General features: G+C 38.5%; 1 protein-coding gene across 1 annotated transcript; it reads right to left on the reverse strand.

Moving 5' to 3' along the window:
* Positions 1-17,343: 17,343 nt before the first annotated feature.
* On the reverse strand, positions 17,344-17,784 carry LOC137728259 (uncharacterized mitochondrial protein AtMg00860-like). Its single transcript, XM_068467098.1, has 2 exons — positions 17,632-17,784; positions 17,344-17,547 (listed from the first exon to the last, which is right to left on the reverse strand). The coding sequence occupies exons 1-2, from the start codon at positions 17,782-17,784 to the stop codon at positions 17,344-17,346; spliced, it is 357 nt and encodes a 118-aa protein (XP_068323199.1).
* Positions 17,785-18,021: the final 237 nt, after the last annotated feature.

An 18,021-nucleotide genomic window follows, 5' to 3' on the forward strand; every position in this document is an offset into this window, starting at 1 on the left:
AATAATAACAAATCCTACCAAAATTTCGGCATAACCTCCCTATGGTTAAAACATTTCCCAAAACCTTGAAAATAACATAAAACAATTTGTATATGAATCAATTTTCCAATTGCTTTTCATTAACTATGATGCTCAACACCCCAAGTTAACCGTGATGCACTAATTAACCCTCAGATTTCCTTATGTCGTCGAATTGGATGATGCATGCGACAATTCAAATTATTCTCCAACGGTCCTCAACATGAATGCATAGAAGAGATACAGTGAGAGATCATTATGCTTTATGTGTGGAGAATAGACCTCTAACTAATCCATCCATCATCTTGTTTCCAAAAATTCGTTTTACAATCTGCCTAGTTTTATAACTTGTTTTGTTATTTCAATTTTCGTCAAATCAAAACCCCCCTTTACTTTCTTGTTCTATAGTGTTTATAATCTGTTTAGTTTGTGTTTTAAAGTGTTTTGAATCAACCTATAATCTTAAATTGGTCCAAAATTGTGTTTAGAGTCAGAAACTGCCTAGTTAGTGTTTTTAGGCAGTTTTGAGTCTTTTGAACTTGTTTCGAGTCCTTTGAGTCTTTGTGAACGTTTTTAACTTTGTTTTTATGTTTTTAAGTCAGTTTAGAGGTTTTAGCAAGCCCTCCTAATCCCCGGTCCAGAACGATCCCTACTTGCATCCTTACTACAATTTGACAACAAGAGGGTTAATTTGTGTGCTTAACTATTTTCGCATCAAATTTTGGCGCCGTTGCCGGGGATCGAAAACTTTGCTAATCCCTCGTTATTTCTTTTTATTTATTTTTCGTTTGTTTTCTATCATTAGTTACTGATTTGTTTGTTTCATTGCTTGTAGGTACTAGTGTATGACTCGAAGTTCCCAACCTGTTCATAAGAATATTTTGGACTTCGACGACGATTTTGAGAAGACAAAAGAACCAGCAAGAGTCCAACCCACCTAGCCTTGAACCTGACCTTGAAGAAGAAGTTTTAGAAGAGGAAGGAAGGGGCACGGCAGAGACTTTTGAGGAAGTACCCATCATGGCAGCCGACAATCGAACAATCAAGGAGCTTTCGGCCTCGGGAATGGACAATGCCGCACCTTTATGTATTCAATATCCCGTGGCAGCTCAAGGCAAGACCGAGGAGTTTGAATTGAAGTCTAGCTTGTTGCACCACGTCCCAAAGTTCCATGGGCTGTCCATGGAAGACCCTAACAAGCACTTGAAGGAATTTGAAGTGGTTTGTTCAAGCATGACCCCTGTCAATGTCGATGGTAGCATCTTGAAGATGAAGGTTTTTCCATTCTCTCTAATGAACAATGCTAAAGATTGGTTATTTGAGCTAGCACCCGGGACAGTGACATCTTGGGAAAGTATGAAACGAGCGTTCTTGGAGAAATTTTTCCCCACTTCAAGAATCATTCTCCTGAGGAAACAAATAAGTGGCATACAACAAAAGCAAGGTGAATCCTTTCCTACTTATTATGAACGTTTTAAATCACTTGTTGCTTCTTGTCCACAACATCAAATGAAGGAAGAGTTGCTCCTTCAATATTTCTATGAAGGCCTTCTACCAATCGAACGTCAAATGCTAGATGCCTCGGCGGGAGGAGCTTTGGTAGATAAAACACCCATGGCAGCCAAGACACTCATTGCAACCCGTGCATTGAATGCACAACAATACGAAGGCATGGGACAAAGGGATAACCCACGGCCACAAGTGAATGAGGTAAGTTCTTCATCCGATATTCAATCTCAATTAGCTAATCTTACTTCTATTGTATCTCAGATGGCCGAAGGTATGAAGATCCAAGAACCAATGGTGTGTGGAGTATGTTCTATTCAAGGACATGTTTCTGACAAGTGTCCTCAACTTATTGAGAATGGTGGATGGGAGAGCGCGAATGCAATTGGATTTCAAAGCCAAAGTCAACCAAGGAACGATCCATATTCCAACACCTACAATCCCGGTTGGGGAGATCACCCAAACTTCAAGTGGAGGGAGCCACAACAACCCCAATCACAAGGAGGCTTTAGGCAACAACCCCCGGGCTTCTACAACAGGCCATACGCACCAACACAAACACCTCCACAATCTGCCCAAACAAGTTCAGGTACATCCCTAGACAATGATACACTTCTTAAGTTACTAACTAACTTGTCTCAGGGGTAAGAGAATCAAGCCAAAGCAATGCAAAATCAAAAAAAAAAGGGTGGATCAATTAGAGAAACAAATTGGGCAGATTGCAGATTTTGTAGGGCAATTCTGAGACCAAGGCAAGCTCCCAAGCTCTACCATTCCAAACCCAAAGGGAGGGTTCGAAACGGCCAAAGCAATCACCTTGAGAAGTGGAAAAGAAGTTGGCATTACATCCAAACCATCCAAAACAGGTCACAAAGAGGATGAAAAACTGCACTTTGAAGGGGGGAAACAAGGAAACCCACGGCAAGGGTGGAACTCCCTTTGCCGCAAGTTTCTAGTGACCCTAAACCATCCAATCTGTCCAATAAAGGTAAGAATGTGTCAAATTCAGTTCCTACTAATGTTTTTCCTTCGAATGTTCCTTTTCCTAGTAGGTTCATGCAAACAAAAAAGGAGGAAGCTGAAAAAGACATTCTTGAGATGTTTAGGAAGGTCCAAGTAAACATTCCTTTACTTGATGCCATTAAGCAAGTGCCCAGGTATGCAAAGTTTTTAAACGAGTTATGCACAACTAGGAAAAGAATTTCAAACAAAGAAGTTGTGAAAGTAAGTGAAAATGTATCCGCGGTTTTGCAACGAAAGTGACCTCCAAAATGTAAGGATCCAGGGAGCTTTACTATCCCATGCATAATTGGAAACACTAGATTTGAACAATGCATGTTAGATTTAGGTGCTTCTATTAATGTCATGCCATATTCCATTTATGCATCTATGAACCTTGGTGAGTTAAAACAAGATGGCATTATAATTCAATTGGCCGATCGTTCTAATGTTTATCCCAAGGGAGTCCTTGAGGATGTTTTAGTGCAGGTCAATCATCTCTCTTTCCTGCAGATTTTATGTCTTAGAAATGGAGGATTCAAGCCATGCTCCGTCATTGCCAATCTTGCTAGGCCGTTCGTTCATGAAAACAGCCCAAACAAAGATTGATGTGGCCAAGGGAGCACTAACAATGGAGTTTGGTGGTGATATAATTAAATTCAATGTTTATGACTCTATTAAGAATCCTAACGATAGTCATTCTTGTTTTGTCATAGATGTGCATAAGGACATAGGGCCGAAAGGATCCACACTTATCATGAAGGATGTATCAAGAACCACCATTGGAGAAGAACTTGGAGTGATTGCCCTACAACCACCCAATATGGCCGAAAGTAGCCATGGTGACAGTGTTGATAGGGCTGCCGATTTTGAGCCTTCACCACAATATGTTTGTAAGTCTTCAATCCCAATTTCAATTCCCATTTCAATTAATAGGTTGTTACCTTCTTTGGTGCAGGTGCCCAACCGATTTAAAGGTGGTGGGAGCATTTACATGGACTTTCGAAACCAAAATACCACCATCAGGGAGGATCACTACCCCCTCCCATTCATTGAGCCATATTATGAAAGTGTTGAAGGGCATGTTGTGGAAGAGATTCCCTTCCATGCCGTGGCCTCCCCTGAAGCTTGATAGATGTTCTTCGTCCGGCTGTACGACGTTAAAGCAAGCGCTATGTGGGAGGCAACCCATCCATTCAACAAAGGAAGCCCTAGGAATCCCCCAAATTCCAGATTTGCATCCCTCAAACCCTTCTCTTTGTTGTTGTTTTTAATCTGCCATGTTATGTTGTTTAGTTGCTGTTTGTGTGTTTACTTGTGTTTTGTGTGAATTTATGTTTAAAACATTGAGGACACTGTTTGATTTAAGTGTGGGGGGGGGGGGGGGGTAACTAAGTATATTTGATGCAAATTCGTGGGATTTTATCACCCATAACTTCAAGTGTTGTTCCTTGCTGTTTTAAAGTGTTTTTAAGCTGTTTTGGAGTGTTTTAGTGTGTTTTGTTTTATAACTCCGAAAATCATATAAAAATTTGAAAAACATGTTTTGAAAAGCCTAAAAAGAGTGTTTTGAGTCATTTTTGTGTGTTTGTGTCTTAGGGTACCTTCCAACACAATGATGAGGATTTGGTTTTTAATTACATGGCTGTTAAAGAGAGTTATAAACATGGATGAAAGTTTGATTTACTCTTTGGGTTATGCTTGGTTATGGTTATAATTTATGAATTCACATGCAATCATAAAGGAAAAATCAGTTTTTGTAACATGCTTGAAGGAAGGAACTCATAATAACGCTACATCCCTGTGAGACTCGAGCCATTACCTTCTTTGGAGAGTTATAATCTGTGATTCTTTGTTTTCTAAAGTTGTTGCATGATCTCATTATTCCTTGCTTGGTTGCTACTTAGAATGCAATTGTATCATGATAGAACTAAATGCTAGAACTTATACCCGTTTCATTCAAAGTATGACATTGAGTTGCATAACACATATCAAGATGAAGTTGTGTAGTTGCCACCATAGCCAAATAGCCTTACTTCCCATATTTCGTATATTTTGTAAGCTTTAACCCCGTTGAGCCTTGTTTAGCCTTTATTCTTTGTTAACCCACATTATCCTCACCTAGCCTAGTTTAGGACAGTCCACACCCTTGTTCTTAAAAGATAGTGAGCATGACTTAAATGAATTCCTTTTGAGTTACATTATGCAAGAAAATGAGTGTGGGGGAGGGAATGTTTGCTCTTAAGTTTATATGTATGTTTTGAGATTCAAAAGAAAAGAAAAAGTTGTGAAAAACGTATGAAAAAGAAAAACAGAAAAGAAAAGAAAGAAAGAAAGGAAAAAGAGCTTGAAAAGATGTAAGAATGAGTGATTAAGTGTTGAATGTTGAAGAAAGGGTCCAAAACACCAAATCTGGCCCTAAATTGTCTAAATTTTCTCTTTTTGTTCAAAAGTTGAGTTTTCATTCAAAAGTGAATTCTAAGTTGATTCAAATGCTTTGCTCACTATTTCTTTAAGAACCTTTGTTTTCCATATCCCTTCTTTGTTAGCCAAACACCTTTAGCCCCGTTTCAACCCTTATGCTTCAATCTTGATCGTTATGTGTTCAATAATGTGGAGTTTGGAATTGATATGAGCATATGGTGTCAATGGTTCTTGCATCTAAGTAGTAGCATTCCTTTCATGAGATCATATTCATACATTCACTTATAACTCCAGAAAAGTGCTTTCTTTGTTAAAACATATGCGAGTATTAGTTTTCATATCTACATTAATCTTCTCACATATAACTAGTATAGGGAGTGTAGTTAGAAAATCTGAGTGAAAATTGAGTGCATATCTAGTAAGGACTTGAGGGAATTCTCTAAGGCATGTTAATACATTAAAAATGTTGTTTTAATCGATCAATTGTGAACTAGTAAGTGGTGACTGTGATTAAGTATGTGCTCAAATGTAAAGATGACCAAAATCTGTGGGAATGATGATTTTTAACATGTCATGTGCATTGGAAATCCCTGAGGCAAATGTTGGAAGGTTTAGGTTGTGTTTTGCTCGTTTTGTCTAGTTTCATGTTCTTTTGTTTGTTTTGTTTTGCTCGAGGACTAGCAAAATCTAAGTGTGGGGGAATTTGATATGAGCATATTTATGCGACTTAATTGGCTTGTTCTCATGCATTTACGTTGTGTTTTCTTAGTTCTTTAAGTCTTTTAAGCTATTTTCGTATGTTTTCAGGTTCTAAGGGCTAAAGGAGCAAAGAAGTGCATTTTGGAGTCTTTTGGAGCACTTTTGGGCTAAAGATGGATAGCTTATGCTTGGAGCCAAAGTGTTGGACGAAATTGAAGACCAAGTGAGCCTAGAATCGAAGGAAGAAGGAGGAATCAAGAATTGGAAACCAGTTTCCATTATTGGGAGTTTCCATTTGTGAAGGTGTCCATTTTTGAAGTTTCCAAATAATGTTGGTTGCCTAAATCACATGTTCTAGAAGCCCTAGACATGTCCTAAATTGTGTCGCACCTTACCTTCCTTTTCTCTCCCAAAATCTGCAAGATTATGTCACAATCCCTTTCTTAAAAGTCTTAGCCGCACCTATACATTCCCTTTCACTCAAAATCTGCAAGTTTAATTGCACTTTCCCCTTCTTTTCCTCCCTTTGCCGCAAGACTTAGCCCTTTTCCTTAAATTCCTGATTTCAATTACATATTCTAAAGGGATTTAACTTAATTCCTGATTCTTAGAATGGATTTGGGGAATTAAACACTTACTTATTTCCTATGCAAGCCTTGCCGTGCACCTCCCTTGACCTTTCCTCTTCCTTGCCGTGCAAGGGAGAGGGTTCTTTCCTATTTCATTGCATTAAAACACATTCCTTTTGTGTTTTATGCCATTGCCGCAACTTTTAGGTAGTTTCCTTTAAATTTCTGATTTGATTTCCTATTTCTAAAAGCTTTTGACTTAAATTCTGATTACCAAAATAACCTAGGGTTTAATTCCTGAAATCCTATAATAAAACCTCCTTGTTGCAGCCACAAAAGAATTCATTCATTCACCATTCACACCAGAAAATCATCCCATCCTTCTAACACATCCATACTTCACCATTCTCCATATTTTCTGCACAAAACTTCCCTTGCCGTCCCCTACATCCATCCCAAACCTAAATCCATCATTCTATATCATCCATAACCCCCTAAACTCACCAAAACCCCTTGTGCCGCAACAACTAGGAGAGGAAGGAGGCCTTGAACGTTTCATGCTTGCAGATTTGGGCGTTCTTAGGTGTACTTCGTTCTTGTTTTCAATGTTTACTTTGTTATTACCTTTTGAGTTTGCTGTAATAATGAGTGGCTAAACCCCTAATTAGTTAGGGGAAAGTTTAAAGCCATGAACATGTTTGAGATATGAATTGATTTCTTCCAATTGTGATTTGTTAAGTTGTGATTGCAATTCAATTATCTGTTTTATTCAAAACTTGTTCTTGTATGTTGATTTAGGATGCATACTTAGTTTTCATGCATGAACTCGATGCTAGTTTATAAACGAGTTTCACCTAATCGTCACAAGTTTATAAACATGAGTAGTGAAGGTTGCTAGTCACAACCGCGTTAATTGAATTCTTGGCAAGAGTATCATGCATTCATAGTTACAATTGCCTCGTCAACACTTATGATTTTCATAGAGCATAATGATCTCTCACTGTATCTCTTCTATGCATTCATGTTGAGGACCGTTGGAGAATAATTTGAATTGTCGCATGCATCATCCAATTCAATGACATAAGGAAATCTGAGGGTTAATTAGTGCATCACGGTTAACTTGGGGTGTTGAGCATTATAGGTAATGAAAAGCAATTGGAAAATCGATTCATATACAAATGTGTCATGTGTGGAGAATAGACCTCTAACTAATCCATCCATCATCTTGTTTCCAAAAATTCGTTTTACAATCTGCCTAGTTTTATAACTTGTTTTGTTATTTCAATTTTCGTCAAATCAAAACCCCCCTTTACTTTCTTGTTCTATAGTGTTTAGCATCTGTTTAGTTTGTGTTTTAAAGTGTTTTGAATCAACCTATAATCTTAAATTCGTCTAAAATTGTGTTTAGAGTCAGAAACTGCCTAGTTAGTGTTTTTAGGCAGTTTTGAGTCTTTTGAACTTGTTTCGAGTCCTTTGAGTCTTTGTGAACGTTTTTAACTTTGTTTTTATGTTTTTAAGTCAATTTAGAGGTTTTAGCAAGCCCTCCTAATCCCCGGTCCAGAACGATCCCTACTTGCATCCTTACTACAATTTGACAACAAGAGGGTTAATTTGTGTGCTTAACTATTTTCGCATCAAATTTTGGCGCCGTTGCCGGGGATCGAAAACTTTGCTAATCCCTCGTTATTTCTTTTTATTTATTTTTCGTTTGTTTTCTATCATTAGTTACTGATTTGTTTGTTTCATTGCTTGTAGGTACTAGTGTATGACTCGAAGTTCCCAACCTGTTCATAAGAATATTTTGGACTTCGACGACGATTTTGAGAAGACAAAAGAACCAGCAAGAGTCCAACCCACCTAGCCTTGAACCTGACCTTGAAGAAGAAGTTTTAGAAGAGGAAGGAAGGGGCACGGCAGAGACTTTTGAGGAAGTACCCATCATGGCAGCCGACAATCGAACAATCAAGGAGCTTTCGGCCTCGGGAATGGACAATGCCGCACCTTTATGTATTCAATATCCCGTGGCAGCTCAAGGCAAGACCGAGGAGTTTGAATTGAAGTCTAGCTTGTTGCACCACGTCCCAAAGTTCCATGGGCTGTCCATGGAAGACCCTAACAAGCACTCGAAGGAATTTGAAGTGGTTTGTTCAAGCATGACCCCTGTCAATGTCGATGGTAGCATCTTGAAGATGAAGGTTTTTCCATTCTCTCTAATGGACAATGCTAAAGATTGGTTATTTGAGCTAGCACCCGGGACAGTGACATCTTGGGAAAGTATGAAACGAGCGTTCTTGGAGAAATTTTTCCCCACTTCAAGAATCATTCTCCTGAGGAAACAAATAAGTGGCATACAACAAAAGCAAGGTGAATCCTTTCCTACTTATTATGAACGTTTTAAATCACTTGTTGCTTCTTGTCCACAGCATCAAATGAAGGAAGAGTTGCTCCTTCAATATTTCTATGAAGGCCTTCTACCAATCGAACGCCAAATGCTAGATGCCTCGGCGGGAGGAGCTTTGGTAGATAAAACACCCATGGCAGCCAAGACACTCATTGCAACCCGTGCATTGAATGCACAACAATACGAAGGCATGGGACAAAGGGATAACCCACGGCCACAAGTGAATGAGGTAAGTTCTTCATCCGATATTCAATCTCAATTAGCTAATCTTACTTCTATTGTATCTTAGATGGCCGAAGGTATGAAGATCCAAGGACCAATGGTGTGTGGAGTATGTTCTATTCAAGGACATGTTTCTGACAAGTGTCCTCAACTTATTGAGAATGGTGGATGGGAGAGCAGATACAAGCTCCTATAAGCTCGGATTTCAATGTTCTTGACATGGATGAATCAGATCATGCCACTTCATTACCCATCCTCCACGGAAATGTAGGGGCCTATTGGTCGAACAGATACAAGCTCCTATTTAGCATGTTATAAACTAGCAGGCCAGGCTCAAGGTCTAGTCTTGCGCAAACTGTTTCATAAGCCCAACCGAACCATGATACACAATTCGATTGCTAGTTCAAGGCACAACCTGGACTAAATTTCACTCCATTCCAATTAACACACAATATAAGTTCAAATTTATAAAACTTAATGAGATTTAGATGTCCTATGATTAACTATCATGTCCTGCACTTATCTTTTAACTACGACAGAGTGTAACATGGTACAAAAGAGTTTCTGAAGTCTTCGTCCCATAAGAAAAATTATACCATTTGCCTCATTTGACATTACAAAAGCATGCCACGGTTTGGTTTATGTTAAATCCCCTAATTCCGTTGTTTATTATTTCCTGTCATTTCCTATCATGCATCTTCTAGTTTCATGTATCTTGTATAAATATGAGGCTTTGCCTCAGTGAATAAACCCTAAATTTCGATGAATTATTCTCGATTATAACTTAGTATCCGTATAATTAACAATATAATCAACACAAAAAATTGTTATGTTCCCCATTTGGAACTCGACTTAAGAATTGGGAATTTACGAAAACAAAGAGGATTTCGAACTTGCCGATTCGAATTACTAACCCCCACCCTAATTCTAACCCCCACTGTCCTAATTCTAACCCCTAATTTGAAATCAAGAACCCTAATCTAACCCTAATTTCAAATTGGAAGCAAACAACACAAAAAATTCGAAGAAAAGGGAATGCAATAGAAAACAAAATTACCTTTTGGTGATGAAGAGGAAGAGGAGCTGCAATGGCGTCAGGAGAGAAAGTGTATCGGAGGAAGAAGAGAGAAGTGGGGGGAGGAAGAAGAACGAAATAAGTATATAGAAGCTTGCGTGATGCTTCGTCACGCAAGCTTCCATGCTTTGTCAGGATTTTTTAAAAACTTCTGGGAAAAAAGGCACCTTAATTTATTTTTAGACACTTGCGCAACAAAGAGTATTTTGTCGTGCAAATACACTTCATGCGACAAAATATAGGTCTTTGTGGTGCAAGTGTCTGAATTTGGTTTTTGTTTTTTTTGTTTTTGTCAAAAGATAGACTTTATTTATTATCTAATCCAAATGTTTACATCCATAGCAAGTGTCTGAAAATTAAATCCCCTCATAAAATTATAACGCTTGACGACTTAAAAGTGTTGTGCATCGCACAATTATGTTTAAAAATGGGTTTTTATTTTTATTTTTATTTATTTATTACAATTTATTATAAAATACTAATAAACCAAATGTATTTACAAAGTAAGTCATATATAAAATGCATTAACCATTTAATGTATTTTACAACAAAAAAATTATAAATACATTACATTAATCTTCATCTAAACTATAATAACTTTCACTTTTGTCGCTATCATCATTTTCAGTGTCTCATTCCTTATCATCATCGTTAGGTACATCACCATCGTCGCTTGTGCGCACTGGACCATCGTAGTGCAAAAGATTACCGAGGTCAATTGTGATTGAATGAATTGGTATTTCGATTGAAGATACTCCTTCTATCTGAAATGGTTCTTGGATAAGATTAGTATCTTGAAGTGTTTCCGCACACAACTTCCATCGAAGATTCTAGCCATTAGTCAGTGACATTGTTGATGTCGTTGTCAGTTGGGTCTTGTTTTGGTATAACATACATGTTCCTATGATCTATCTTCTGAACAACTTTCCAACCCCTCCCGGCTTTCAGGTTTTCTAGATACACAATTTGTTTTGCCATGTTTGCTAAGATGTAATGGTCATCATCGTACCAAGTTTTGATAATGTTCATTGATAGTAATCCATGATCTCTTTTAACACTTCCTTGCTTATTTATGTTTGTATCAAACCATCGGCACTTAAATGAGATAACTTGGCATCGGTCTTTGTAAAGTAATTGCACGACACTTGTTAGTTTGCCATAGAATTCAATGTCTGTACTTTTGCCTCCACCTGGGACATGAACATTACTGTTTTGTGTACATAACTTGTCATCTCGTGTAGTCCCTAAGAACTCAACGCTGTTAACATTGGCAACCTGAGAACAATTCAACGTGAATTGGTCCGAACGCCAAGTTATATAACTCTTCAATCTACAATGGGGAATTCGATGCTTTCAATTGATTCACCTAAGATTACACAAACACTTAAATTTTTTAGTTTGAGCAAAATAATTGGTACAATATATATGTCCAATACAAAACACTTCAAACTTACATATTCGAGAAATCACGGCGAAAACAATTCACGGTGTTTCTTGGCATAAAAATGTGAAGGATGTGCCTGCTTCATCATATCTTCATGCTTGTCTAGTATGACATTGTTTTGTCACAATTGTTGAGTACGAACCAATGTACTACTTCCATGTCTTTTTTGGAAAACGACTTGCCTTATATCGAATCTCTGAAGGGTTGAGTGATTTGGGCAAAAACTGAAAGTTTCTCCTTTCTCACACCCCCATCATTATTCCGAGGTAGACGATTGAAAGTTGTCTCCACATCCTTTAAATACATTCCACAAAATGTAAGCACCTCATATGCCACCCAAGTTTGTATAATTGATCATTCGGGGCTTTGCTTTGTTTCATACACTTTTCTTCAAGTCTCCGAGAAGCCTGCCAAAATAAAATGACACGATACAAATTTTACTAATCGTAAGATATTGATTAATAAAAATGGCAAGGATTATATATATATATATATATATATATATATGTATATCTATTAGATACATCCATCGGAAGTTGACTGGTTCAGCAAGTAATGCCTCATCCGGTAAGTGAACCATCACATGGATCATACTTGTGAAGAAAGCTGGAGGAAATATCATCTCAAACTTGCATAGAACTTGCACAATGTCATGGTGCAACTGATTAACGTCTGTCTTTTGCAACGAACTTGACGTCAATTGCGAAAAAAAGTTGGACAACAACATGATTGGTTTCACTATATCGGCTGGCAAGAGATTTTGAAAACTAACAGGAAGTAGGTGTCGCAGAACCACATGGCAGTCATGAAACTTTAGTCCAGCTAATTTACCCCCGTCAATGTTCATGCAATAGGCGATATTTGAATCATACACATCGGGAAACTTTACAGACAATAAAAACTTTAAAAATTCTATTTTGTCGTTTGGTTTCATGGAAGATAAACACAAGATCCCTGCTGGCTTTATCACTGTCCCTATTCATCCATAAACCCCGTCGTATTCCCATTCGTTGCAAATCAAGACGAGCTTTGATCGTGTCCTTTGTCTTGCCCTCGATATCTAGAATTGTGCCGGCCAATGTGTCAAATACATGTTTCTCAACATGCATAACATCGAGGTCGTATCTCAATTTTAGTTTTGATCAATACGAGAGCTCAAAAAACATAGACTTGTGCGTCTAGTTCATATGTGTAGAAGGTCTGGTCCTACTTATAGTTTTCCTGAACAGAGCAAAATCTAAACGGTTAAGCTGTTCCAAAATCTGATCACTGGACCATTCTCTAGGTTTGAGGCGAGGCTTTTTTTTCCCCTTTAAACTCTTTATCCTTCTCTTGCCACTCATGGTCCCATGGCAACCATCTCGAATGACCAAGGTAACAAACTTTTCCGACGTGCCAACTAGATGTTATGTCTTCCTTGCACACAGGGCATGCCATATAACCCCTAGTGCTCTACCCGAAAACCATTGCATATGTGGGGAAATCACTCACAGTCCACATCACTGCTACTCGCAAAGTGAACATCTTGCCAGTACACTTATTTTTTTATTTTTTATTTTTTTTTTCCGTTTTCTTTCTAAATAATGTAAATATTTTTTTTTATCTAATTGAAATTATCAAACCAAATTATATATTACCAAAATATTTATTAAACTAATTTGTTACTATATATATATATATATATTATAATTGATGTAAACTTTAAGCCGTCCATGTAACATAAATTCTAAAAATAAAGTCCAACATAACGTTCAAATAAATCTTATTTCATAAAAAAAAAAAAAAAATCAAATTAAGTTCACTGTTCCTCTGGTTCATTAGCATGGGCACCGACAACTGCATCGTCAAATCGTGCGTGCTCTGCAACCTGTTGTACGTCGAACTTCCATTGCCGGAATTGCATCTTGAAAAGGTCGTCCACATACTTCTGCTATTTCTCATTGGTTTCATCAATATCCCAAACAACCTGTAATGGCAATAAGATTAAATTAGTTATCGTAAAAATATTATTTTTAAACAAAAACAATTACACATTCTTTAATACAAGCTTACCGATAACTCCTGCACCATGGAGTTCTTCAAGTCCATAGGCACCATTTTCCAAGAGTTAAACTCGGTAGAACACTGCTTTCGCACCAATCCCCCTATATCGAACTAAGTTCGGCGGACGCTTCAGCTGAACTTTTGTCATCAAACGAGGGCAAATGCTTACGTCGGTACCTCTCTATTGTCAACACAACTTTCTTCATTTTTTTTCCTACCACAAAAATTTAAAATGTAATAGCCTATTAAAACAATAATTTCAACCATATCAAATGTAAAACAATTAATTCAACAATATATATATATATACATATATATATATATATATACATATATATATATATATATACATATATATATATACACACACACACACATATATATATATATATATATATTTTTTTTTTCTTTTTTTCTTTTTTTTTTTTTTTACCTTTACCTTCACGAGAGCCTTCTTCCTCCCAACTTTTTGTTGAATTTGAAACTGAATCGGCCATTGTTTGAAACATAACCTTTGCAAAATAGGGTTCCGAAATTGTGTTTATATAAAACCCAATACATTGTGCGACAAATCCTTGGTCGCACAAAGTGTGTTATAAATACGTGCTATAAATGGGAGCGTTTAATGAGTGGCTAACCGTTTTCAGCAACACTTTGCACGATGCATATGTAGAGAAACTTTTGGCGCCAAACTTTATTTACCTGCATTTTCTCGCACGATGAACAATAGTAATCGTCGCACTAAGTCATTTGGCGCGGCAAAATTGGTTGTCGAGCAAAGTTTTTTTTTTTTTTTTTTTATATTTTGAAATATTTCGATGTTTACGCAACGTAAGTATGTTTCTGTCGTGTAAGTTACACTTATGCAACGAAATATTCTTCGTCGCGCAAGTTGTTTTTTCTAGTGATTGTCTTTTAATTGTCTAGAGGAAGGGAGGACCACTAGATATGTACTGAGGGTTATAAGTGTAATTTTGAGTTGAAAACTATACCCAAACAATTGAATTTCAGAAAACAGACATCATAAATGGATTCAAGACGTCGAAAAGCATAAAGAGGGACCTCGAGTTCCCCCATGCGCTGCCGCAAGGTGGCAGCTCCAGCGGCCACGCGTCGTTGCACGCGTAGGGAAAAGTCGCCGGAAAGTTGGCCAAAAAAGTCACCGACTCCGTCGTGGATGGTGGTGCATGTGCTCCACGCACCAACACCGCACACGCGGCTGAGCTTAGGGTTTGGACTGGGTTTGGGCCTAGGCTTGGGACCTTGCGCTTAGGATCCTTGGGCCAAAAGCCCAAGCTATGCACAGCTTGAAGGCCTGGGGTCCGAAGGGTTTTGGGTTGGGTTCTAACAGGCCTTAAGCTTGAAAGCCCGACCCAAGGAAAAATGTTTTGGGGGTTTAAATAAAAGGGGTTTGGGGTTTTAGTGGGCCAAAGGCCTGATGTTGGTCATGGCTTGAAGGGCCTGGGTTTGGTGGGTCATGGGTTTCTGGGTGTGGGTCTTTTGACTCGGTTCTCGATAGAACGAAGGCTGAAACCTCCCAAGCTTCGATCAACATCGATTGGCCAAATTAACTCACAATCTAACAAACAAAATAAAGGTAGAGACTAGAGAAAGCGTTTGGTACATTCAATTCGTCGTGAAATGGTTGGAGGTGGCCGAATTCTTGCTCGAAAGTCTCAAGGGTTCGTCGGAGGTTCTCTGTGCTTCACAGAGACTAGGGAGAGTGACAGAGACAGAGAAAGAGAGAAAATGTATTGGGTTTGAGGGTTGGTGTCTATGGGGTATGGGTTCGAAGGTTGGTGTGGGTGTCGATTGGGGAGAGTGAGAGAGTTTGCCCGAGAGAGGGAGAGAGATTGAGTGAGCTGAGAAAGGGTGATCGGGGAAAAGAAAGAGAATGAGAGATAAGGAATGGCCTACCATGTACAAAGAGGAGGATAACTAGAAAGGGAATCCAAAAAGTAAATCCAGATAGGGTAGAAATTCAGGGGTACAATTGTAATTTCATAAATTGGTAAATAAATGTAAATAACAATTTATTTGTGGGTGGGGTTTCACAATCTACCCCATTTAAAAGAAGTTTGTTCCCAAAATTACAATCTCACATAAATAAGTACGGATACTGACTCCTCATCAGTTCTTCCGTTTCCCATGTTGCTTCCTTGACAATATAGTTTCTCCACAACACTTTTACCAACGGGATGACTTTATTCCTCATAGTCTTCTCTTGCCGATCGACGATCGCCACTAGTGCCTCAACATAACTTGCATCCTGGTTCACTTCTAATGGTTCTGGCTGAATGACATGAAAGTGATATGATACATATTTTCAATGCATGGAAACATGAAACACATTATGAATCTACGACAGCTCGGGTGGTAGCTCCAACTTATAAGCAATTTCACCAATTCTCTTCGTGATCTGGTAGGGACCAACATATTAAGGGCTCAACTCCCCTTGCTTACCAAATCGAACCATACCTTTCCAGGGCAACAACTTTAGGAATACGTAGTCACCAACCTTGTACTCATGATCTTTGGAATGTCAGTTCGTAATACTCTTCTACCGATCTTGAGCCGCTTTCAGATTTCTCTTTATCAGCTGGATGTTAGTATTAGTGTGTCGACAATTTCTAGCCCCACTAACACCCGCTCACCTACCTCTGTTCAACATAACGGCGTCCAACATGCTTTCTATGCAGTGCTTTAAACAGTGCCATGCCTATACTAGAGTGATAGTTATTGTTGTAAGCAAACTCGATCAGAGGCAAATAGTTATCCCAACTACCATTCCATTAGAGAATAGACATTCTCAACATGTCCTCCAAGGTCTGAATCATCCTCTTAGATAGACCATCGATTTGTGGATGATAGGCAATGCTATACAACATCTGAGTATCCATGGCAGCATTGAATGCTCTCCAAAACTAGGAGGTGAATCTTGGATCTCTGTCCGGAAAGATGGTGACGGGTACATCATGAAGTTTAACAATGTTATCGATGAATAACTTTGCTAACTTCTCTAGTGTGTAGGTATGTCGAATAGGTAAAAAATGAGTAGTTTTGGTGAGTCGGTCTACAATCACCCAAATACCATCAAACCTCGACTGCGTCTTCGGCAAACCATACACGAAATCCATTGTGATGTCTTCCCACTTCTATGTTGGTATAGGGAGATTCTGCATTAGCCATTCAGGTCTCTGTCTATCTACCTTCACTTGCTGACAAATAATGCATCTTCTCACATACTTTGCCACATTTCGCTTCATCCCATACCAGTAGTAGAACAGACAGATGGTGTGATACAATTTGGTATTCCCTGGATGCATGGCATACGCCGAGTTGTAAGACTCATCAAGTATTTCCTTCTTCACCACTTCATTGTCTTAAGCACAAACAACCTATTTCCCATCATCAAGGCTTCATCTCTTTGGAGTTTCGAATCTCGCCTAGAACAATTATGTACTTGTTTCTTCAGGTCTGCACACTATTAGTTAAGCTTCTGGGCTTCCCGGACCAAATCCACCAAACAAGTCTAACTTGAAAGTGTGCAGATAGTGCTCCCTGTGAATTTGGCGTCACTGTAACGTTAGTTTAGCAAAGATAAAATAGTAACGGAACATGGATAGCTCGAATGGAGGCAAGCTGGCCATGAGATTCTAAGTGCATTTGCTACTACATTGGCATGTCCAGGATGATACTTGATAGTGCAGTCATAATTACTAATGAGTTCCATTTACCTTTTCTCCCTTAAATTCAGCTCTTTTTGAATGAAGACATGTTTCAGACTCTTGTGATCAGTGAAGATGCGGCACTTCTTGCCGTACAAGTAATGTCGCCAGATTTTTAGAGGAAAAACCACTGCTCCGAGCTCCAAATCATGAGTGGGGTAGTTCCTCTCGTGAGTTTTAAGCTACCTGGAAGCATAGGCAATGAATTTCCCATGCTACATTAGAACATAACCCAATTCCGACAAGGATGTATCATTATAGATCCCAAACTCATCACCATTGTTTGGAAGAGCAAGGATGGGGGCATGAGTAAGACGTTTTTTAAGCTCCTGAAAGCTCCATTCACAATGCTCATCCCACTCGAATTTGACCCCTTTCCGGGTCAACTTAGTAAGAGGCAGGGCTATTGCTGAGAAATCCTGCACAAAACGTCAGTAATAGCCAGCCAGTTCCAAAAAACTTCGCACTTCCGTGACATTCCTCGGCTGTTCCTATGTAGATACTGCAGAAATCTTCTGAGGGTCTACACTAATTCCCTCAGCGGAAACCACATGCCCGAGGAAACTGATCTGGTCTAGCCAAAATAGACACTTGCTAAACTTTGCATACAGTTGGTTTTTCCTCAATCTCTCCAACACCAACTTTAAATGTTTCATGTGCTCAAAACTATTCTTGGAGTATATTAAGATATCATCAATGAATACAATTACAAACCGATCGAGATACGGTTTGAAAACTCTATTCATTAAATCCATGAAAGTTGAGAGGGATTCGTCAATCCAAAAGGCATGACACGGAACTCATAGTGTCCATACCTAGTGTGAAAAGCAGTTTTCGGTACATCTTTGTTTCAGATCAGCAGCTGATGGTAACCCGAACAAAGATTGATCTTT

The sequence above is a fragment of the Pyrus communis genome, chromosome 3 (genome assembly GCF_963583255.1).
Source record: "Pyrus communis chromosome 3, drPyrComm1.1, whole genome shotgun sequence".
In the NCBI taxonomy this organism is placed as follows: Eukaryota; Viridiplantae; Streptophyta; class Magnoliopsida; order Rosales; family Rosaceae; genus Pyrus; species Pyrus communis.